Source organism: Quercus suber, unplaced genomic scaffold, assembly GCF_002906115.3.
Source record: "Quercus suber isolate HL8 unplaced genomic scaffold, Cork oak 2.0 scaffold_479, whole genome shotgun sequence".
Taxonomy (NCBI): domain Eukaryota; kingdom Viridiplantae; phylum Streptophyta; class Magnoliopsida; order Fagales; family Fagaceae; genus Quercus; species Quercus suber.
The window spans coordinates 29,167-48,160 of record NW_027069930.1 but is presented as its reverse complement, the minus strand read 5'-3'; the positions used below and the strand labels follow the sequence as shown (position 1 = coordinate 48,160).

Sequence of the window (18,994 nt, the reverse complement as noted above, 5' to 3'; positions counted from 1 at the left end):
TTCTAAAATTTGAAGCGTTTTAAGTTTTAACTCAATGGTTCACTTCCAATTTTTGTATTAACTTGGTTGTGTAAAATATGAAAATGTTTCAAAGGTTTCCAATTATGAATTTAAATGGCTATCTAAACCTTGTAATTTAAAGAAATGTGCAAATGTTGTTATGGCCCAAAATAATTTCTATTGTTACTAATATTTCATTGTTGGTGATATTTTTAGTACTATGCCTTAGTTCTGTGATACATATTTAGATTTTTTTTTTTTTTTTGGGAATTAGTGATAATTTTTAATTTATTCTAATTTGATATTTACACGTTTGTCCAATAATATTATGCATTTTGAACTTCTAATACATCAAAGAATGTCATGAGGTTTTTTTTTTTTTTTTTGAAGGCAATGTCACGAGGGATTTAGATAACTATTTAAATTCGTACTATCCTCTGAGCACATGTTCATGCGCATGCTTAGAGGCTCTTCTATTTTTTTGGGTAAGAATTAATAATTTACATCCATTATAATTTGGGATTACTACATTTTCCAATCACAAAAAAAAAAAAAAAAAAAAAAAAAAAAAATAGAGGCGTGATAAGTATTATGTGTGGTGAGTATTTTGTCCTCAATATAACTCTGCAGCTTTAGGTGATAATTCTCACTTATTTATCCTGAATAAAGCTGCATTTTTACAGATTGCATATTTAGGTGATATAAATGACTATGTTGCTACCTCAATAGCATGGGAAACTCTTTTGATACCTATTCTATCAAACCTGAAAATATGTCATTGCAAAATGAAATACTTATTCTGTCAAATCTTGAGTAAGAAGGAATAAGGAGAGATGGAAGTGCCTATTTTAAAGGGTTATGGATAAGTATCTAAAATTCAGGAGTGTTTAAATTAGTACTGTAGGGATAAGGGCCTGAAACTAGATATTGGGCATTGGGCCTAATCTAGAGACATGGTTATGTTCGAGGAGGAGCAGATGATTGTGAGGGGTTCCAATTAAAGTTTCACAAGGAACGAATGAACGGAGGGCGGTTCGAGGAGGAAAATCTCCCTTGAATATGATGAATACACTTCAAATCTATATTCCAATAATTCGGGTGATCTTTCAGAAGCCTCTAGCGATAAGAACATTCGTTATACACGTATAAGATTTATGGGAATTCCGAAATATCTAATGGAAAGCTACTACTACCGTATTAAATACACTGTAGCTACTTTCTTGGCAGCATTTATTTGGAGAAGACCCCTAAACAATACTGCCTTGGCTACCACAACTCACAGAGGGCCAAAAGAAGCATCAGATGGGACAGACACTCAAGTGAGGACTCAAATGACTGACAAGTGTAAGATCAAGATGGTCTGGAGGGAGCTATATAATGTAATAGACCCTTCATGAGAAAGGGGATCGGAAAAAAATAGAGAAAGAACACTGTAGCGACCAGAATTGCACTTGTAATCAGTTCCATTGGTCTATAAGAATATTTGCCTCCTCGAACAATATATTCACCTAACCTTATGTGTTTCGCTCTTGCATGATGGTCTTTCAAACCTATTCTAGTCGTTGTTAGATTCACTAGAGCCTGATTCACTAGAGCCTAATTCTTTGACCTACTCTCTACAAATTTATTGTACTGGGCTCATTAACCCACAATCCCATACATATTTAGGCTTGGGCTGTAAACCATGCCCCTACAAGTATTTTTACATATCTAACCTTATTATTTAATCTTTTTAAAAATCTAAATTTGAGGGTATTTTGGTACGAAAAATGATGAAACCCAAATAAAGAATCATGTTATTAGTAATATAGACTAGCCTTTAAGCATGCGCTCACGTGTATGCTTAGAGGCTCTTCTATTTTTTGGGTAAGGGTTAATTTAGAGCATTTATTATTGTGCGCACCTAAAGTGGACTTAAAGGACCAGTTCATTCTTGGGCTCACAATATATTTGTAACATGGGCTTTGGATTTCCTACTATAGGTGAGGTTCTCGGCACAGAAACTCAATGAATCTCTCTCTCTCTCTCTCTCTCTCTCTCTCTCTCTCTCTCTCTCTCTCTGTAGGTTCTCGGCACAGAAACTCAATGAATCTCTCTCTCTCTCTCTCTCTCTCTCTCTCTCTCTCTCTCTCTCTCTCTCTCTCACTTTCTATTTCTTTCAGAACCTTTCAACAACCTCATTTTTTCTCTCAACTTCTCATATTTATACCTCTAAGTTAGTGGATAGGCTATGATTATTTCCATGGTTAATGCAATGAGAGGTCCAATATCATTGATCATAGATGGGTGATTAGGTAGGAGTGGAGTGTGGTGTGAATGACCTTGGAACTTGGTTCCCACTCCCACAGATATTCTCTGCAACGAAGTTCCCTAAGGCGCTGCCGAGCATGTAAGGGACAGCGTGTTTGAACATCATTCTCTCTTCACTGCTCAGGAAAGTATTGCCGAGCAAGGATGAGGTGGCAAAACTTGGGCCCGCAGCTTGTGTGGGTTTGGGATTGGCTTCCGGGTAGAAAGAGATCAGGTTTATGGGTCGTATCTTCATATTAGAGTCCCAGGCCCAAATGGGTTTGGGTACAGGGTGCCATACATTAGCCCCCCCTTGATTCGTCCACAAATCTCCGGGATGAATCAAGGAACCCAAGAGGCAGTGATCACCCAGGAAGCCAAAAAGGGTAAATTTCTAGCAGTTAAGGAACATATTAATGCGCCCCTCAAAAGATGCGTTAAACTTGACTGATGGCTTAGCTGTCATTATTGTCTGACGGTTCGTGAACCGAGGTGTCACGCGCGTGGCAGTTGAGGTGGCAATTTGTAAGGTTTCCCGTCAACGGATTATTTAATGCTACTTATTTCTCTTTTCGCCCCTATAAATAATCACTTCTAACTCTTTTCTTCACTTTCGTATACTTCATCCTCCAAACTTTCACTCTGCCGAGCATACCACTTTTGTGGTTCATCTCCTAGCCCAGAACACCCTTCCTCCTTAGAGCCAACAGTAAGTTCCTTCTCCTCTTCTTCCTATTTGTTCTATTTCACTTTATTCTACAGTAATCATAGTCTTTCTTTTCTTTAAAAATCCTTGCTTAGAGAATGGGCTACTCTCATCTCCTTCCTTCTGCAGCCACTTTGGCAAGTTTTAGGGTTGCCTACAATGTTCCTAGGGATGTCGATATTGCCTACTGTCATATGGGCGATATTGACATCCAAAGGCGCCGTGGTGTAAATACAGTTTTCTTTCCCTTGATAGCTTTTTTTAAAGGGTGGGGTTAGGTTCCCGGTTGACCCCTTGATCCTAGGTACCCTTAGATTTTATGGTCTTTGTCCCGACCAACTCCCTCCTAATTTTTACAGGGTGGTGAGTTGCGTTAGTAGGTTGAATCAGTTGTTCGGGTTGCAACTGAATCTTCACGACATTAATTTCATGTATAGTTTGTGCGGCAGTATCAACTCAAATTATTATTTGAAAACTAGGGATGTAAGGGTACGGCTTATTTCATGCCTACCTGATTCAAATAGAAATTTGGCTAGAGATTTTGTATGGGTGAGCAGTAATTGGTTTGCCTAGAAGCTCCCCTGTGCATTTTCATTGCATGATGTTGGTCAGTACCAAACGCCTTTTATTTAACTTTCTTTGATTTTGATCCAAATAAGTAATCACTAACTAGCTTTTGTGTTACTTCCATGCAGAGAGCAAAAAGTTCAAGTCAGACCTTAGAGTAGTACATGTTCGGGACCTGAATTTTATGCTTAGATCAGAGATTTTTGTTAACCCCGTTTATTCCACTTGGCAAGCATTCAGCTAAGCGTTGTTAGTTGATAGCCCCCTTCTCTCCTATATAGATGTACGACACGCGAACTTCCTCCCCCTAAGATTCATCGTAGGCAAGGCATGCGATCTTGGTCCTTGGTACATTTGTTCGGACGAGCGTCAGCCCATACGTGACGATTCAGCTGAGCTCGGGTCGCGAGAGCATTGAGGATGAGCTCATGAACCGGTTCAGCCAGAAGCTCCTACTCAACCTGAGGCCCCTATAGAATTTGAGGCTCTTGCTCAGGAAGCCGGGGGTGTAGCCGCCGAATAAGTTAGTTATTTGGAAACAGAATCCGATCACACCCATACCATGTTGACTAGAAAAACAATGACAATCAACCGCTTCATTTCGGGTACCCAACCAGCTGCGCCACAACAACGAACTCCAGGCCAAGATCCCATGCCTCCTCTCGCTCCAACAAGCCATGCCCAAAAAAGGCAGCGCACGGCTGAACAGACGCAGACAAGCTCGAGCAATGCGCCCTCTAGAATGCCTCCCCGACCATCAACTGGCATTGTCTTCTGGGAGTCGGTGGTACAAACCAAAATGAACCTGGTGTCCACTTCCCGGGCCTCAGTGGAGTGGCAACCCTCCTTCCAACTTGATGGCAAGCCTCTTCCTGCGTCTGCCAGTGTACGAGTTTGGGACAAAGGCAATAGGGGTCATATTGCCCAGAGTTTGGCTCGTGGCCTCCTTCTGCCAGAGGATGTGCACACTTTTATGGAAGGGACGGACGAGTCCTTAGGGAGGCGGTTGCAGTGGCACACTATAGCGGTAACCATTCTATTTTATTTCACTGTTCTCAGTTTTCTACTTGCTTATATATGCGTACCTTCTTTCTTCTCTTATACCAGTCATCATTGTGTGGTCAGGCCGTATAACTATCCCATATCATGGACAGGAGGCTGAAGGAGCTTGTTGAAGATGCTGAGTAGAAGAAGGCTCTGAAGGATGTTGCCGAGGCCATGGCGAAGGAAAAGTTGAAAATTGCCGAGGATGCAGAGGAAAAGGTTGCTTTAGCTAAGAAGGTAAGGGCTCTGGCCGAGGGAAAATCCGCGAAGCTGGAAGTGCAATTGGGGGGCACCGAGCTTAAGCTGGCAGAGACCCAGAGTTTGAACATCACTTTAGGAGAAGAACTGGCCGATTCGAAGGCGACATTGGAAGCTTGTGAAAGCAAGTGGTACGACAAAGGGTTTGCAGATGCTGAGAATTCTGCGGAGTCGATTGTTCGTCAAGCTCACAAGCTTGGATTCGATGAGGGATGGTTTGTCGCCCTTCAAGCCATAGGGGTTCCTGAGGATTCTCTTTTGAGGAACTACAGCCAAATCCTTTTCCCAAACCCACCAGATGCCGTGCAGAACGCCCCCCTCGTCATTGATGAAGAAGAGACCACCAGCATGAGGGAATTGGTGAACACTATTAATTCTCATGCGGAGCCGACCGACCTAGAGGCCACTAGCCACCCTCATGCTGGGGATCAAATCAGTGGGAATGTCCAGCCACCATCTTCTTTTGCCGACCAACAGCCTCCCGGGGACATTTCCTATATCCAGACCACGGACCCCTCAAGTTGACTGTCGAACCGGATTTCTCGTATTTTATTTTCCTTCTTCTTGAATGACTTTTCTTTCAACAGATTTACTTATGTCAGCGGGTTATGGTGACGGAACAATTCATCTCTTTTGAGCTCAACTTTCTATCTTTTCCGTTACCGAGTTTTGGTAACGAAACATCATTTTAAATTTTATAAAGCTGTTTTAAATTATGTTCATGAATGTTTTGCTATGGTATTTTTGCTTTTTTATGTATTTGTTTATTGCTTGTCGTGTTAGTAGACCATGTTATGTGTGCGTTCTTCATGGCCGGGTGGTTCAATCCCGAGGTAGGCTAGATCGCCATGGGATGTGGTTACGACATAGCTAAGGTTTCTACCTACCCGGTGATGAAGATCGGATTGGGGAGGGGTTTCTGTTCTTAGGAAATTTTTTAGCTAAGGTTTCCACCTGCTCGATGATGAAGATCGAACCGGAGACAGGTTTCTATTCTTAGGAAATTTTTTAGCTAAGGTTTCTACCTACGAGGACAGGTTTCTATCCTTAGGTAATTTTTAGGCTAAGGTTTCTACCTACCCGGTGATGAAGATCGAATCGGGGACAGGTTTCTATCCTTAGGTAATTTTTAGCTAAGGTTTCTACCTGCCCAGTGATGAAGATCGAACCGGGGACAGGTTTCTGTCCTTAGGCAAGCACAAGACCCTTTGCCCTTTATGGTTCCCCGTGTATACGTTGCTGGTAATATAAATGGGATTAAATAGGCCTACACAAATAGTTACCATCATACTGATTAGTGAAACGTACATGTATAATTACATCGAACTAGCATCCTAGCATACGTTCAATCAATGATAAAACTTCTTTAGGTTATAAACATTCCACGATCGAGGGAGTGGTCTTTCGTCCAAGTCTTCCAAGTAATACACCTCTATTCCTACAATTGCGGTTACCCTATAAGGGCCCTCCCAGGTCTAGGCCAATTTCTCGACGTTGGTGACCCACATATTTCCTACTACCCTTCGCAGAATTAGCTCCTCGGCGCTGAATCCCCTAGTCTTCACATCCCTATTGTAGCGTTGAGCCAGCTTTTGTTGGTATTCGGCTAATCGTATAGTCACAGATTCTTGGTATTCTTCCAATAAATCTAGCTGCAATATCAGCAAGTTGTCATTTCAAGCAGGGTCAAATTTGGTTGCCCGTGTACTACATAGATTGATCTCAGTTGGTATCACAACTTCTACCCCATATGTGAGAGAGAATGGGGTTTCTCCCGTAGACCTTCTCAGTGTTATTCGATATGCCCACAGAACGTTCGGTTGTTCCTCGGCCCATCTCCCTTTTGCACCATCTAGCCTTTTCTTTAATCCATTTACAATCACTTTGTTGGTGGCTTCTACCTGGCCGTTGCTTTGTGGACACACTGGGGTGGAGTACCTATTTTTTATGCCGAGATTATTGCAGAACTCATGAAAGGCTCTATTGTCAAACTACAATCCGTTATCAGATATCAGTGACTCTGGCACCCCGAACCTCGTCACTATATTCTTCTACACGAACTTTTTGACGTCCATGTCCCGAATGTTAGCTAGAGCCTCTACTTCTGTCCACTTGGTGAAGTAATCAACAGCCACTAATACAAATCTCCTATTGCCCGTTGCATGGGGGAATGGGCCGAGACTATCTAACCTCCATTGTGCAAAGGGCCAAGGGCTACTCACCGGATTCAAAAGGCTTATTGGTTGGTGGATCAAAGGGGCATGCTTTTGGCACTGTTCGCACTTGCGGACATACTCGATGACGTCTTTTTGCATTTCAGGCCACCAAAATCCCTGAGTCATTGCTCAGTGTGCCAACGAATGTCCCTCCACATGGCTACCACAGACTCTGCCATGTAGCTCGGCCAAGAGCTCACCCACCTTCTCGAGATGCAAACACAGAAGATATGGCCCCCCGAAAAACCTTTAGTATAACTTGCGATTTGCTGACAACCAGTACTAGGCAGCCATCCAGCGAACCTTGTTTGCTTCCTTTTCATCATCAAGAGCCCTATCTTCGACTAAGAACTCGATGAGCGGGTCCATCCAACATGCACCGGCTTTTGAAATCATGGCCGTCTCAACCAAGGTGTTGCCAACACTAGTTGTCACATTAATGCTTGGTTCTTCAATAAGCTCAACCTTAATCAATCGAGGCACCTCCCCGATTACTGACAATGCCAACGTAGCCAGTGAATTAGCGTGTCGATTTTGCGCCCGGGATCCTTGAGCCACCTTTGATGTACAAAACTTGCTCATAACTTGCTTTACCACTTGTAAATAGGCTTTCATCCAAGGATCACGGGCCTCAAAACTACCATGTACTTGGTTCACGACTAGCCGAAAATTAAAAATATATTTTGACATCAAGAGCCCCCATACCTAAGATGGTTCTCAATCCAATAAGTAAGGCCTCGTACTCGGCTTCGTTGTTAGAGGTTCTAAACCCCAGTCTAAAAGAGTGCTCCAATCGTACCCCCTCTAGAGTAATGATGACAATCCCGGCTTTAGCCCCCACGGCGTTGGATGCATCGTCCACAAATACCCTCTATGGGCGGCACTCTACGTTGCAAACAATTTCCCCCTCGTTCCTTGGTGAAAACTCTACAACAAAGGCAGCAAGGATTTGACCCTTCACCAAGCTCCTTGACTTGTATCTTATATCAAAGGATCCCAACTAGGTCCCCCATTTAGTTGTCCGGCCCATCAGATCTGATCTCTTCAGCAATGACTATAGGGGATACTTGGTTAGAACGTAGATAGTATGGGCTTGAAAATATTGAGGTAACTTCCTCGTTGCATGCACCAACTCCAGTACCAGCTTTTCCAAGGGCAAGTACCTTGTCTTAGCGTCAACCATGGTCTTGCTAATGTAATACACAGGCTATTGTACGCCCCGGTCCCTTAAAAGCACAGCATTCATGGCATGGACAGAGACTGAGAGATACATAAACAAATCCTCCTCGGGCTCTGAGGCTGCTAACATGGGGGCCCACGTCAAGTACTGTTTCAAGTCTTGGAAGGCCTTCTCACACTCCTCATTCCATTGGAACCCCCTCCATTTCTTCAGTAGCTAGTAAAATGGATAGCAGCGGTCGGCGAATTTAGAAATGAACCAATTAAGGGTAACCAACATTCCGGTCAAGATCTATACCTCCTTTGGATTTCTCGGCACCTTAAGACGTTGTATCACATCGATATGATCGAGGTTGACCTCAATCCTATGGCAGGAGATTAAATAACCCAGAAACTTGCCAATTCCCACTCCGAAGGCACACTTGTTTGCATTTAGGTGCAACTTGTGCTGCCGAAGGATGTCAAACTCCCCCCGCAGATCCTCTAGATGCCATGGTACCAGCTTGCTTTTCACCACCATGTCGTCAATGTACACCTCAACAGTTCGTCCGATCTTGTCCCAAAACATTCTGGTCATCATTCGTTGATATGTTGCCCCGGCATTCTTCAATCCGAAGGGCATCATGGTGTAATGATAATTTGTATCTGGAAAGATAAATGCCATCTTTTCCTAGTCCTCGACAGCCAAGGCGATTTGATGATAACCCTGAAAGGCGTCTAGAAAACTCATCCTCGAGTGCCTGTAGGTTGCATCTACCAATTGATCTATTTTCAGCATAGGGAATAGGTCCTTTGGGCATGCTCAGTTCAAATCCGTGAAATATACGCAAACTCTCGATTTTCCACTCTTTTTTTTTACCACTACTGTATTTGCCAACCACTCAGGGAAGAAAATTTTCCTTATCGCTCCAGCCTCCTTTAACTTCCCAACCTCCTTCCTTACTGCCTCCATGTGTTCCCTTGCCAACCTTCTCGGCTTTTGTTTCTTTGGTGGAAACAACGGGTCTACATTAAGCTTGTGAACAATGAACTCGAGATCAACTCCAGGCACCTCATACGGGCTCCATACGAACACATCTACATTCTGTATCAAAAATAGCAACGCTTTTACCTTGTCCTTGTCCTCCATGCTTGCCCCTACCTAAAAATAGTGGTCAGAGTCTGGAAGTATCCTTATTCTAATTAACTCCTTGGCGCAACTGGCCTCTGTTCCCACTCGGGGACCCTGTAATTGCTATGAAGAGGCTTCCTCGACTGCTTCTTTCTGCTTATCATGCTTATTCCTCTGAGCCACTGCGGCCACTGAGCATTATCTAGCTACTTGCTGGCTCCCCCTCACTACTGAGAATTGTCGTGTATGGTGAAAACGTGTTGACCACTATGAACGTCACCACCACCTCTTTACCCTCCATGTTCACAGGGAGGGAAATTTGTCCCTCGGGGATCACCACCCTACCATTAAATTCGACCAATGGCAGGTCGTACTTTGATAGGTCTTGCTTCTTTAGCCCGAGCCCTTTGAATAGGTCAAGATACATCACGTCAACCCCGCTCCCCTGGTCTATCATCACCCTTTTCACCATGAAATTGCCTACCCTGGCTGTGACAACCAATGCATCTTCATGGGGTTGAATCGTTCCTTCCAAGTCGTCATCATCAAAAGCTAGAGCCCTCTAGACAAACTTTGGTTTCTTTTCCGGGGGTTTCTTGTCCAAGAAATCTTCCACGGGCACAACGGTCAACACCCCTTTTTCAGTCACAGCCGTACCCCTTAGGGCGACATGGATCACTTCAATCACTCCTAACGGTAGTGAGAGAGGGTTTCCCCTCTGCTAAGCACATTGCCTTGTACCCCGGTCGCTGAGATTCACAACGAACTTCTTCAAATGTCCTGCTTTCATCAACTGCTCTAGATGGTCTTTCAATACCCAGCATTGCTCGGTGGTATGCCCTTTATCTTTATGATAGGTGCAGTACAAATTCTAATTTCTCCGAGAGGGGTCACCCCCCATCTTGTTCGGCCACCTGAAGTAGGGCTCGTTTTTAATTCTCTCTATAATTCTATGTACGAGCTCATTAAATGCCACGTTCACCTCCCCTAGCTGCCACTCCGGTTCTTGTACCTTTAAATCCTTCCGATACCTCAACTGGAAACCGCCCTGCCGAGGACGATTTATCAGTGGTGCTTTACCCTTACTTTGCAACCGATCATCCTCCAAACGCTTATACTCCTCTATGCGCCTCATGAGCTGCCTCATGTCCAGGAGGCTTCTTTGTCAGCAACTCCCATGGTTCGGAATCCTCGGGTAACCCCATTCTGAAGGTGCTCACTGCGATCTTCTCGTTCCCCCCTCCTATCTCGTTATAAAGTTCCCAATATCGACTAGCATAGCTTCGAAGGGTCTCCCCGACCTTCATCTTCATGGACAGTAGAGCATCCACTGGTTGTGGCACCCGGCTACAGGTTACAAACCAAACACCAAACTCTTGGATCATCTCAGCAAAAGTGTGGATAAAACCCTTGCGTAACCCATTAAACCATCTCAGAGCGATCGAGTCGAGGCTTGATGGAAATACCTTGCACATCAACACATCATTGTAAGAATGTAAAGACATCATGTGGATATAATGGCTGATATGCTCAATTGGGTCCGTTTTCCCATCATAGATGTTGAATGGTAGGCGGGCGAACCTACTTGGCATTTGGGCTCTTTCAATATCGCCCGAGAAGGGTGACCAAGCAGCTCCATGTAAGGCACGGCTCATTGCATCCATGGCGACATTGTGGGGCTGTCGATCTTTGGGGGAATCCGAACCTCGGTCTGCGTATTCCCACGAACGCAAACGTTCCCGGCAATGGCGAGATTCCTGCGAATATGATCGATCTCGGTGTCGACGGGGGTCCCTTGAATGTGAACGTTCTCTGCAGTGGTGGGATTGAGATTGATTGGACCTTTCTCATGACGATCCCCCCCAATATTAGACCTTCTTTCTCGGTTGTCTCGGTCCCTTCTACGGTGCATGTTCTCTGCTTCCAACTCCAAATCCCTCACCAACCTGCGCAACCGTTTAAGCTCTTCATCCCTTTCGTCAAATTGCCTGTGCCTCGAAGCACTAGAGACTGTTCGTTGTGTTTGGTATGATCCTTCTCCAAGGTCAGACCGTTCTTCCTCTCATTCATGTTCCCTGTCTTTATGCCTCTTCTGCCTCCGTTTTCTCCAAGAGGATCCTCGAGAAGATCCCGTCAAACCACTTTCAACATCACTCCCAGAACATCTCCCAGACATTTTTTCGTGCGTGAGTCTCGGCCGAACCACTGCCTTGTAGGAGATCCCCACAGACTGCGCCAATTGTGCGCACCCAAAGTGGACTTAAAGGGCCAGTTCACTCTTGGGCTCACAATATATTTGTAACGTGGGCTTTGGATTTCCTACTATGGGTGAGGTTCTTGGCACAGAAACTCAATGAAGCTCTCTCTCTCTCTCTCTCTCTCTCTCTCTCTCTCTTTCTATCTCTCGCTCTCTTGTTTTCTGCTTCTTTTAGAACCTTTCAACAACCCCCTTTCTTCTTTCAACTTCTCATATTTATACCTCTAAGTTAGTGGAGAGGCTATGATTATTTCCATGGTTAGTGCAATGAGAGGTCCAATATCATTGATCATATGTGGGTGGTTAGGTGGGAGTGGAGTGTGGTGTGAGTGGCCTTGGAACTTGGTTCTCACTCATGCAGATATTCTCGGCAGCGACGTTCCCTAAGGCACTGCCGAGCACGTAAGGGGCGGCGTATTTGAATGTCATTCTCTCTTCACTGCACGGGAAAGTATTGCCGAGCAAGGATGAGGTGGCAAAACTTAGGCCCGCAGCTTGTGTGGGTTTGAGATGGGCTTCCGGGTAGAAAGAGATTAAGTTTATGGGCCGTATCTTCATATTAGAGTCCAAGGCCCAAATGGGTTCGGGTATAGGGTGCCGTACAATTATAATTTGGGATTACTACATTTTCCAAACACAAAAAAGACCTAGGGGTGTGATGAAAAATTATTTCACCACATATAATACTCATCACACCCCTAAGTTTTTTTGTGATTAGAAAATTTAGTAATTTCGAATTATAATAAATGCTCTAAATTAACGTTTACCCAAAAAATAGAAGAGCCTTTGAGTACTCATGTAAGCGCGTGCTTAAAGACTAATATATATTTATTTATTTATTTTAGAAACATTCGAAATGTATAAAGCTTTGTAGGTATTAAGAATAGGATTTTTATGTTATGACAACGGGAAGCTCTTATATTATTTAACGAGGTTGAGAGTTTTGAGAACACAAAATTTTGAGAAATTTGTTTTTTGTTTTTTTATTGAATAAAAACTTAATTAGAAAAGAGAGAAGAAGATTCCAAAAGAGGAGAGAGTTTGATTCTATTTATGTAAAAAGCTGGAACTACCAAGGTCAGTTGAGCAAAATTGCCAGGCCAAAAGATGGACAGAGGTATTTTCCTCCCAGTACACAAAAGAAAAGAGGAACTTTGTTTTGTTTCGAGACTCAAATTTCTATTTTGAAGTTATGTTCTTTAGTTTTTATGTAGTTACCAAAAAGATATAAAAAGGGAACAAAACTTTTTTTATTTTTTCAAATATCGGGCTAGCACAAACAAAAAACAAGCAGGCGAAAATTTGGATCCGAATGAATTCGGATCAAGTGATCCACGTCCGGCTGACTCGTTACTCGTCCCCTGAACGTGGCTGCGCCATTTCTTTTAAAAAAAGTTAACGTTGAACCTGAAAGTCCGCGGTTTTAGTTTTAAGTCAAACTTTGACTCTTCCTTCTCCACATTCCACACCCTCCAACGCGGTACTATTCTCTACTCAATAACTCAACAACGGAACAGAACAAATACAAACGCGAAACAGAAAGAAAGAGAAAATCAAACCCAACGTTATCCTAAATCACATTATTCTCTTCTCTTCTCTTCTCTTCTCTTCAGCCAACTTCAACCAACTCTCGCCGTGCCTTTCACTTTCACTTTCACTTTTTGACCAGACCACCATGTCACTCTCACCGTGAAATGACGTCAGCACCACCAACGCCCTCGCCGGCGTCAGTTTCAGCTGCGATTGACTCTATCCAGCAATCGCTTTCTGAGCTCTGCCCCACCGACGACCACCAACCTCGGTTCTACTTCGACAACCCTCGGCGTTTCTGCTCTTTCGCAAGCCGCCTCCAGTTCATTCTCCAACAGCTCCTCCGCTCGTCCCCTTCGCCTGAGTCTCTCCCCGCCGCCGCACTCACTGCGCTCAAAGGAATCGCTGCCGATCTCTCTGTAGCCGCCGATGCGGCTTCGCTTTACTCCAAACGCAGCAAGATCTTCGTCCTCGTCAATTGCCGATCGCTCTGCGATACTCTCCAAGAGCGCACTTCAGCCATAGCTAATTGGCTTGCTTTGCTCGACTCCGACCTCCCCGATCTCCGCAAAAAAATCGCCGATCTCTCCCGAGACATGAAGCAAACTCAATTCACTGTAATTTTCTCTCTCTTTCTCTCGCTCGCTCTAATTTTTCTGCCACGGCTGTTGATTTTGATTTTGGCAGGTAACGGAGAACGAGGAGAGAGTGCATTGTACGCTGCAGAAAGAGGGACAAGGAAGACGAACAAGCAAAGCAGTACAAAGCGCCATAATCATGGACTTAGCGCGAGCTCTAGGGATTGAATCCGATAACTATTCCGAGTTATCGGAGCAAGTCAAGCTCTTCAAAGATGACCTAACGCGTTCCAATTCGATATCCGAGAGGCGGATTTTGGTCTCTCTGGAGAGAATCTTAAGCAACTGGTCAGTTCAGCCGGACATCGTTACGCCGACACTGGACTTCGATTTCGAAGACGACGCCGCTCAGATATCGCCGTTCAAGAATTTCCTGTGTCCTTTAACCAAAGAGGTGATGAAGGATCCCGTGGTGCTCGAGTCTTCTCAGAACTACGAGCGCAGCGCCATTGAGTACTGGTTCGAGCGGTGCATAGAGGACGGTCGTGATCCGACTTGTCCAGTCACCGGACAGGTGCTCAAGTCGTTGGAGTTGAAACCGAATATCGGATTGGCCGGAGCAATTGAGGAGTGGATTAGTAGGAATATTGAAATTCAGGTTAAGACCGCAGTGCAATGTCTTAGTGAGGAGCCTGTTGCAGTGGAAAACATTGAGAGAATACTGGATAGTATGTATAGGGTTTCGGAAGATTATCCTGGTTGTAGATATAGAGTGAGGAATGCTGGCATTGTTCTCCTCGTTGTTAAGTTGCTTAGGAATTGTTCCAAGAGTATAGGGACGCATTTGAGAAGCAAGGCGCTTATGACTTTGTTTAGCATGGCTAGAGACGAAGAAAGCAAGGTGAGTTTTTTCCAAGTCTTTTCTTGAAAATTTTGCAACTATGAATTATTGTTAATCTAGAGATGTTGGTGATCAACGATGAGAAACTAGTTTGAACCTTAAAGGTGCACAATGTGAAATATGCACAGGGAACTATGTGAAATATGCACAAGAAACATCTTGAATCATTGCTGATAATTTAACAACATTGTGCATAAGTTATGGAGAGAGAGAGAGAGAGAGAGAGAGAGAGAGCCATGAATATAGTTGGTATGCAAATAGAGAGTGATAGGAGGGGAGTTGCAAATGAACAAAGTGCAGTTCTTATTTTTGATTTTTTAAAGCTGATCTTTCATCAAAAGTTATATTTTTCCTTCCTTTCATTAAATAAATTTTGTAAAATTTGTAGTAATAATGTAATAGTTTGATTCCAATGAGCTCTAGCAGAAATGACACCTCCTCCCTCCACAAAAAGGAGTGGATGTTAAGGTTGTAAGTTCAAAACCTTCTAGGTGTGCGTATAACTTACCAATTAAAAAAATAAATAAATAAAATTGATACTGTAAGACTTACATTGATCTTTGACAAAGTATGTAATTTTGTTCCCCATATGCAAATATTTGTATCTTTTAGGGCCATATGGTCTCTGTTCCTACTGTTGGTAGTTTCTGATGATATGTATAAAATATTTCTAGAAAATAATGCTTGAAGAGGGTATCACTAGATTGGCCATACATGGTCTTATTGGGAGCTCAGAGAAAGAGAGAGAGTATGCTGTGAAGTTATTACTTGAGTTCTCTAGTGATGAAGCTTGTTGCACAAAAATTGCATCAGAAAAAGGTGCATTAGTTCTTCTCTCGAGCCTGGCAGGAAATCTGGAGCATCCTTCTTTATCCAATCTAGCTGAGGAGGTCTTGAAGCAGATGGAGAGGGTGGAGGAAAATGTTCAACCTTTAGCAGCTGCTGGGAGATTTGAACCCTTACTTAGTCGGCTATGTGAAGGTATGTTTTATGAAGTTTTTGTTTCTGTGGTACATAAATTATTATATGTCATACCATATATGTTAAGAGAATACAACATTACATTGTAACTAGTAACTACTATTTGTTTCTACGTAGAGCAATTGAATAGTATGCCGGAAAGAGAAGTTTCTTGAAATATTCTTCTTACTTATATCAGTTCCATGTAGTGTATAATAGATTTTAGTATCATATATCTTAATTTTAATGTGGAGCATTTATTGGAACAGCTACTGATGATGTTAAAATAGAGATGGCATCTATTGTGGGAAGGATGACCTTGACAAATAGCAGTAAAGAACAAATTGCTAGGCAAAGTTCAAAAATTCTAGTTGAATTACTATCTAAGCCAGAAGGAAGGGCACCAAGCTTGCAAGCACTGTATAATTTGTCAGGGTTCGATGATAATGCAACCATCCTTGTTGACGCTGCAGTGCTTCCAGCTCTTATAAATATTCTGTTTGAAAATCAGGATGATTCTCCTGATTTGAAGGAACTGGCTGCATCTACAATTGCCAACATTGTTTCAAATCCAGGACACTGGGAGTTGGCATCCATTGACAAGAAAGGTCATTCAATGCAGTCCAAATCATTTATATTTAGTCTTTTGGAGCTTCTATCTGCTGCACCCGTTCAATGTCAAGCACCCATTCTCCATATCCTATATGGAATTGCATCGTCTCCCCAAGCATCAGGTAATACCTTGTCAACAAATTTAATTCTAAAGGGAATATATTCCCAGTCACCACAACATGCCTTCATTCATATGCATCTTATTAAATCTTTCTCTGTTTAATATCTCATGATGCCAATGAGCTCTAATTCGAATGACACTTCCTCCTCCCACAATAATGGGTGGAGGGGAGGTACTGAGTTTACTTGTGTAACTCACCCATAAAAAGATAGCATCGCCTCCAATCAATATATGTCCGATTTTTATTTGTTTGATCTATTTTATTCCATAGGAAATGAAACTTAAAAATAAATGTGGCTGATGCTGTTGAAGGCCTTCATGTTGGTTTGATGGTAATATTAGGAAGCTATACTTTTTAAAATTTTCCATACATGAAATAAATAAATCCTGTATACTTATCTCCTCAAAGGTGGCCTGTCAAAAACAATATAAAAGAAGCAATGTGAATTTTGAATTACAATAATTTTTTCAACTAAAATACCCTAGTCTTCTACCATGATGATTATGAATAGGGGATGTCCCTTCCGGGGCATGATGTTGGTTTTCACTCAATATGCTCATCAGCTGATGCTATCAAGACCCTGTTGGGATTAAGGTCAAGCTATAGCTGAACTGACCTAAAGAGAGTGTCTGTGGCCTCTGTACTGTTTAGATCCTTTAGACATTCCTCAGCAGGTAGGGGCTACCATATTCACAGTTAGGTAGAGTCTTCATGATTGTCCGCCCTCCTCATCATTTTTTTCTGTCTCAAAAATTTTATATATATAGTGGTTGTCAATCTAGTTAGTTCCTAGGACCATGATGGTGTTCATGATTGTCCATCTTTATATTCTCAGCTATTGTTCTTAACCTCTGGATGTGGAATCCTTTTCCTTACTTTTGTCACTAAATTACCGTTATGATCATTAAATCTTGCTACTTACATAATTATTGCTGTTTTTATGTACCTCAAATTGCAAAACTGAATGCGCAAGATATTGGAATTCATGGTACATCAAATATTTGCAGGAAATTAGGTTAACTTTTTATAAACTGGGTTTCATATTTACAAGCTAAATTTGTTTAGGGTTGTGAGACGTTGAATACAATTGTAGAATGGAGACATTTCTCCTGCAATTGTAAAATGCTCTGTTATGTATGACAACAATACCTTATAAAATGGAGATTCAGATTCATAATATTGTATTTACAGTAAACCATGTTTTATATTTTGCAGAGTCGGTAACATCTCATGTAAAATCTGGGGAAGGCATCAAAACCATCATATCATTTCTTGAACACCCAGAAGTTGAACATAGAATTTATGCTTTCAGACTTACAAGAGTACTCTCAGAAAGGTTTGGTCAAGATTTAGCAAATGAGTTGAGACCTAACAAGCTTCCCTTGTTGAAAGACAAACTCTTAGACAACCAATCCACAGAAGGTGAGCGATCTGATGCTGCTTGTATACTTGCTAACCTTTCCCTATCAGAAGATGAAGTGAAAACACTATTAGGAGCTAGTTTTGTGAAATGGACTGTTACTACTCTCAGAAACCAGAGCCGCAGCTCCAATGTGAGGATTTCTCGACCAGCATCAAGCATGGCGGAGGGGCTTCTTGGACTCTTACTTCACTTTACAAGGAGTCTTGATTCGCAAACTCTTAGTATTGTGAAAGAGCATCGCCTTATGACCATTTTCTGTGGGCAGCTTGGTTTTTCTTCAAAACCAAGAGTGAAACAACTAGCTGCCCTTGGATTGAAAAACTTGTCCGAATGTGGAAGGTCAGTTACTTCTGGGGACGCAGAACCGCCACCTCCTCAAGGATTCTGCTCTTCCTTAGTGTTCATGTGTGGGAAGGCTTCAAAGAATCCTTCTACATGTCCCATACATGATGCTGCATGTGAAGAAGATAGTCAGTTGTGTTTGCATAAGAGCAGCTGTATCAAACCTCTGGTTGAGCTTCTAGCAGATGAGGACACTGACGTTCAGATTGCTGCAGTGGATGCACTTTCCACACTAGTGTCGGATACCTCCAACAATTTCAAGAGAGTAGTTGAAGAGCTTGAGCAGCAGGGTGTGATCGATGCCCTGATCACTCTTTTCACAGAAGTTCGACCGGGAGAGCTTCAAGAGAGGGCAATTTGGATGATAGAGAGGATTCTGAGAGTGGAAAGCCAGAGTCAACGGCTTGGGCTTAATCAATCTTTGGTTAGGGCATTGGTGGAAGCCTTTAAACATGGGAGTGCCAATGCAAAGAGGCATGCCCAGGATGCGCTTACCAACCTAAAGCAGATATCAGGTGTTAGTGGCAAGGCGTCCAGTCAGACTCGGTCACGGTAGTTGCCAACGAAAAAATGTTGGTTCTACACTTACACTCTGACTGTGTCAATGTTGTATAATTAAACTATAAATCTCACCCTGTATAGTTAGTAACACAGGCCTAATTGCATTCATTGTTATAAGGAATCACCGTTCAATTGTGTGAGAGAGGTGTTTTGAGCACCCTTATAATCTGAGATTGGTTATAATGGCCTAGGATGGGTTGGACTTCCAACTTTGAGGCCCTCTTACAGATTTAGGGTAGTAGTTTTCTAGCTTATGATATTGTTATTGGTTGGGATTGGTTCATAGTGTAACACGTTTGAATAAAATTATACGGACCAATTTATTTTATTTTTGATAG

The 18,994-nt window shown here is 42.7% G+C and overlaps 2 protein-coding genes across 2 annotated transcripts; one reads left to right on the top strand and one right to left on the bottom strand.

The window, feature by feature from the left end:
* Positions 1 to 10,482: 10,482 nt before the first annotated feature.
* Positions 10,483 to 11,034, bottom strand: LOC112030914 (uncharacterized). The gene has a single exon (XM_024063590.1). It carries the CDS (start codon positions 11,032 to 11,034, stop codon positions 10,483 to 10,485), a length of 552 nt encoding a protein of 183 aa, XP_023919358.1.
* Positions 11,035 to 12,875: 1,841 nt separating this feature from the next.
* On the top strand, positions 12,876 to 18,984 carry LOC112031122 (U-box domain-containing protein 43). The gene is made up of 5 exons (XM_024063807.2): positions 12,876 to 13,774; positions 13,845 to 14,636; positions 15,311 to 15,617; positions 15,866 to 16,330; positions 17,546 to 18,984. Exons 1-5 carry the CDS (start codon positions 13,322 to 13,324, stop codon positions 18,649 to 18,651), a joined length of 3,123 nt encoding a protein of 1,040 aa, XP_023919575.2. The 5' UTR covers positions 12,876 to 13,321; the 3' UTR covers positions 18,652 to 18,984.
* The last annotated feature ends 10 nt before the right edge of the window (positions 18,985 to 18,994 follow it).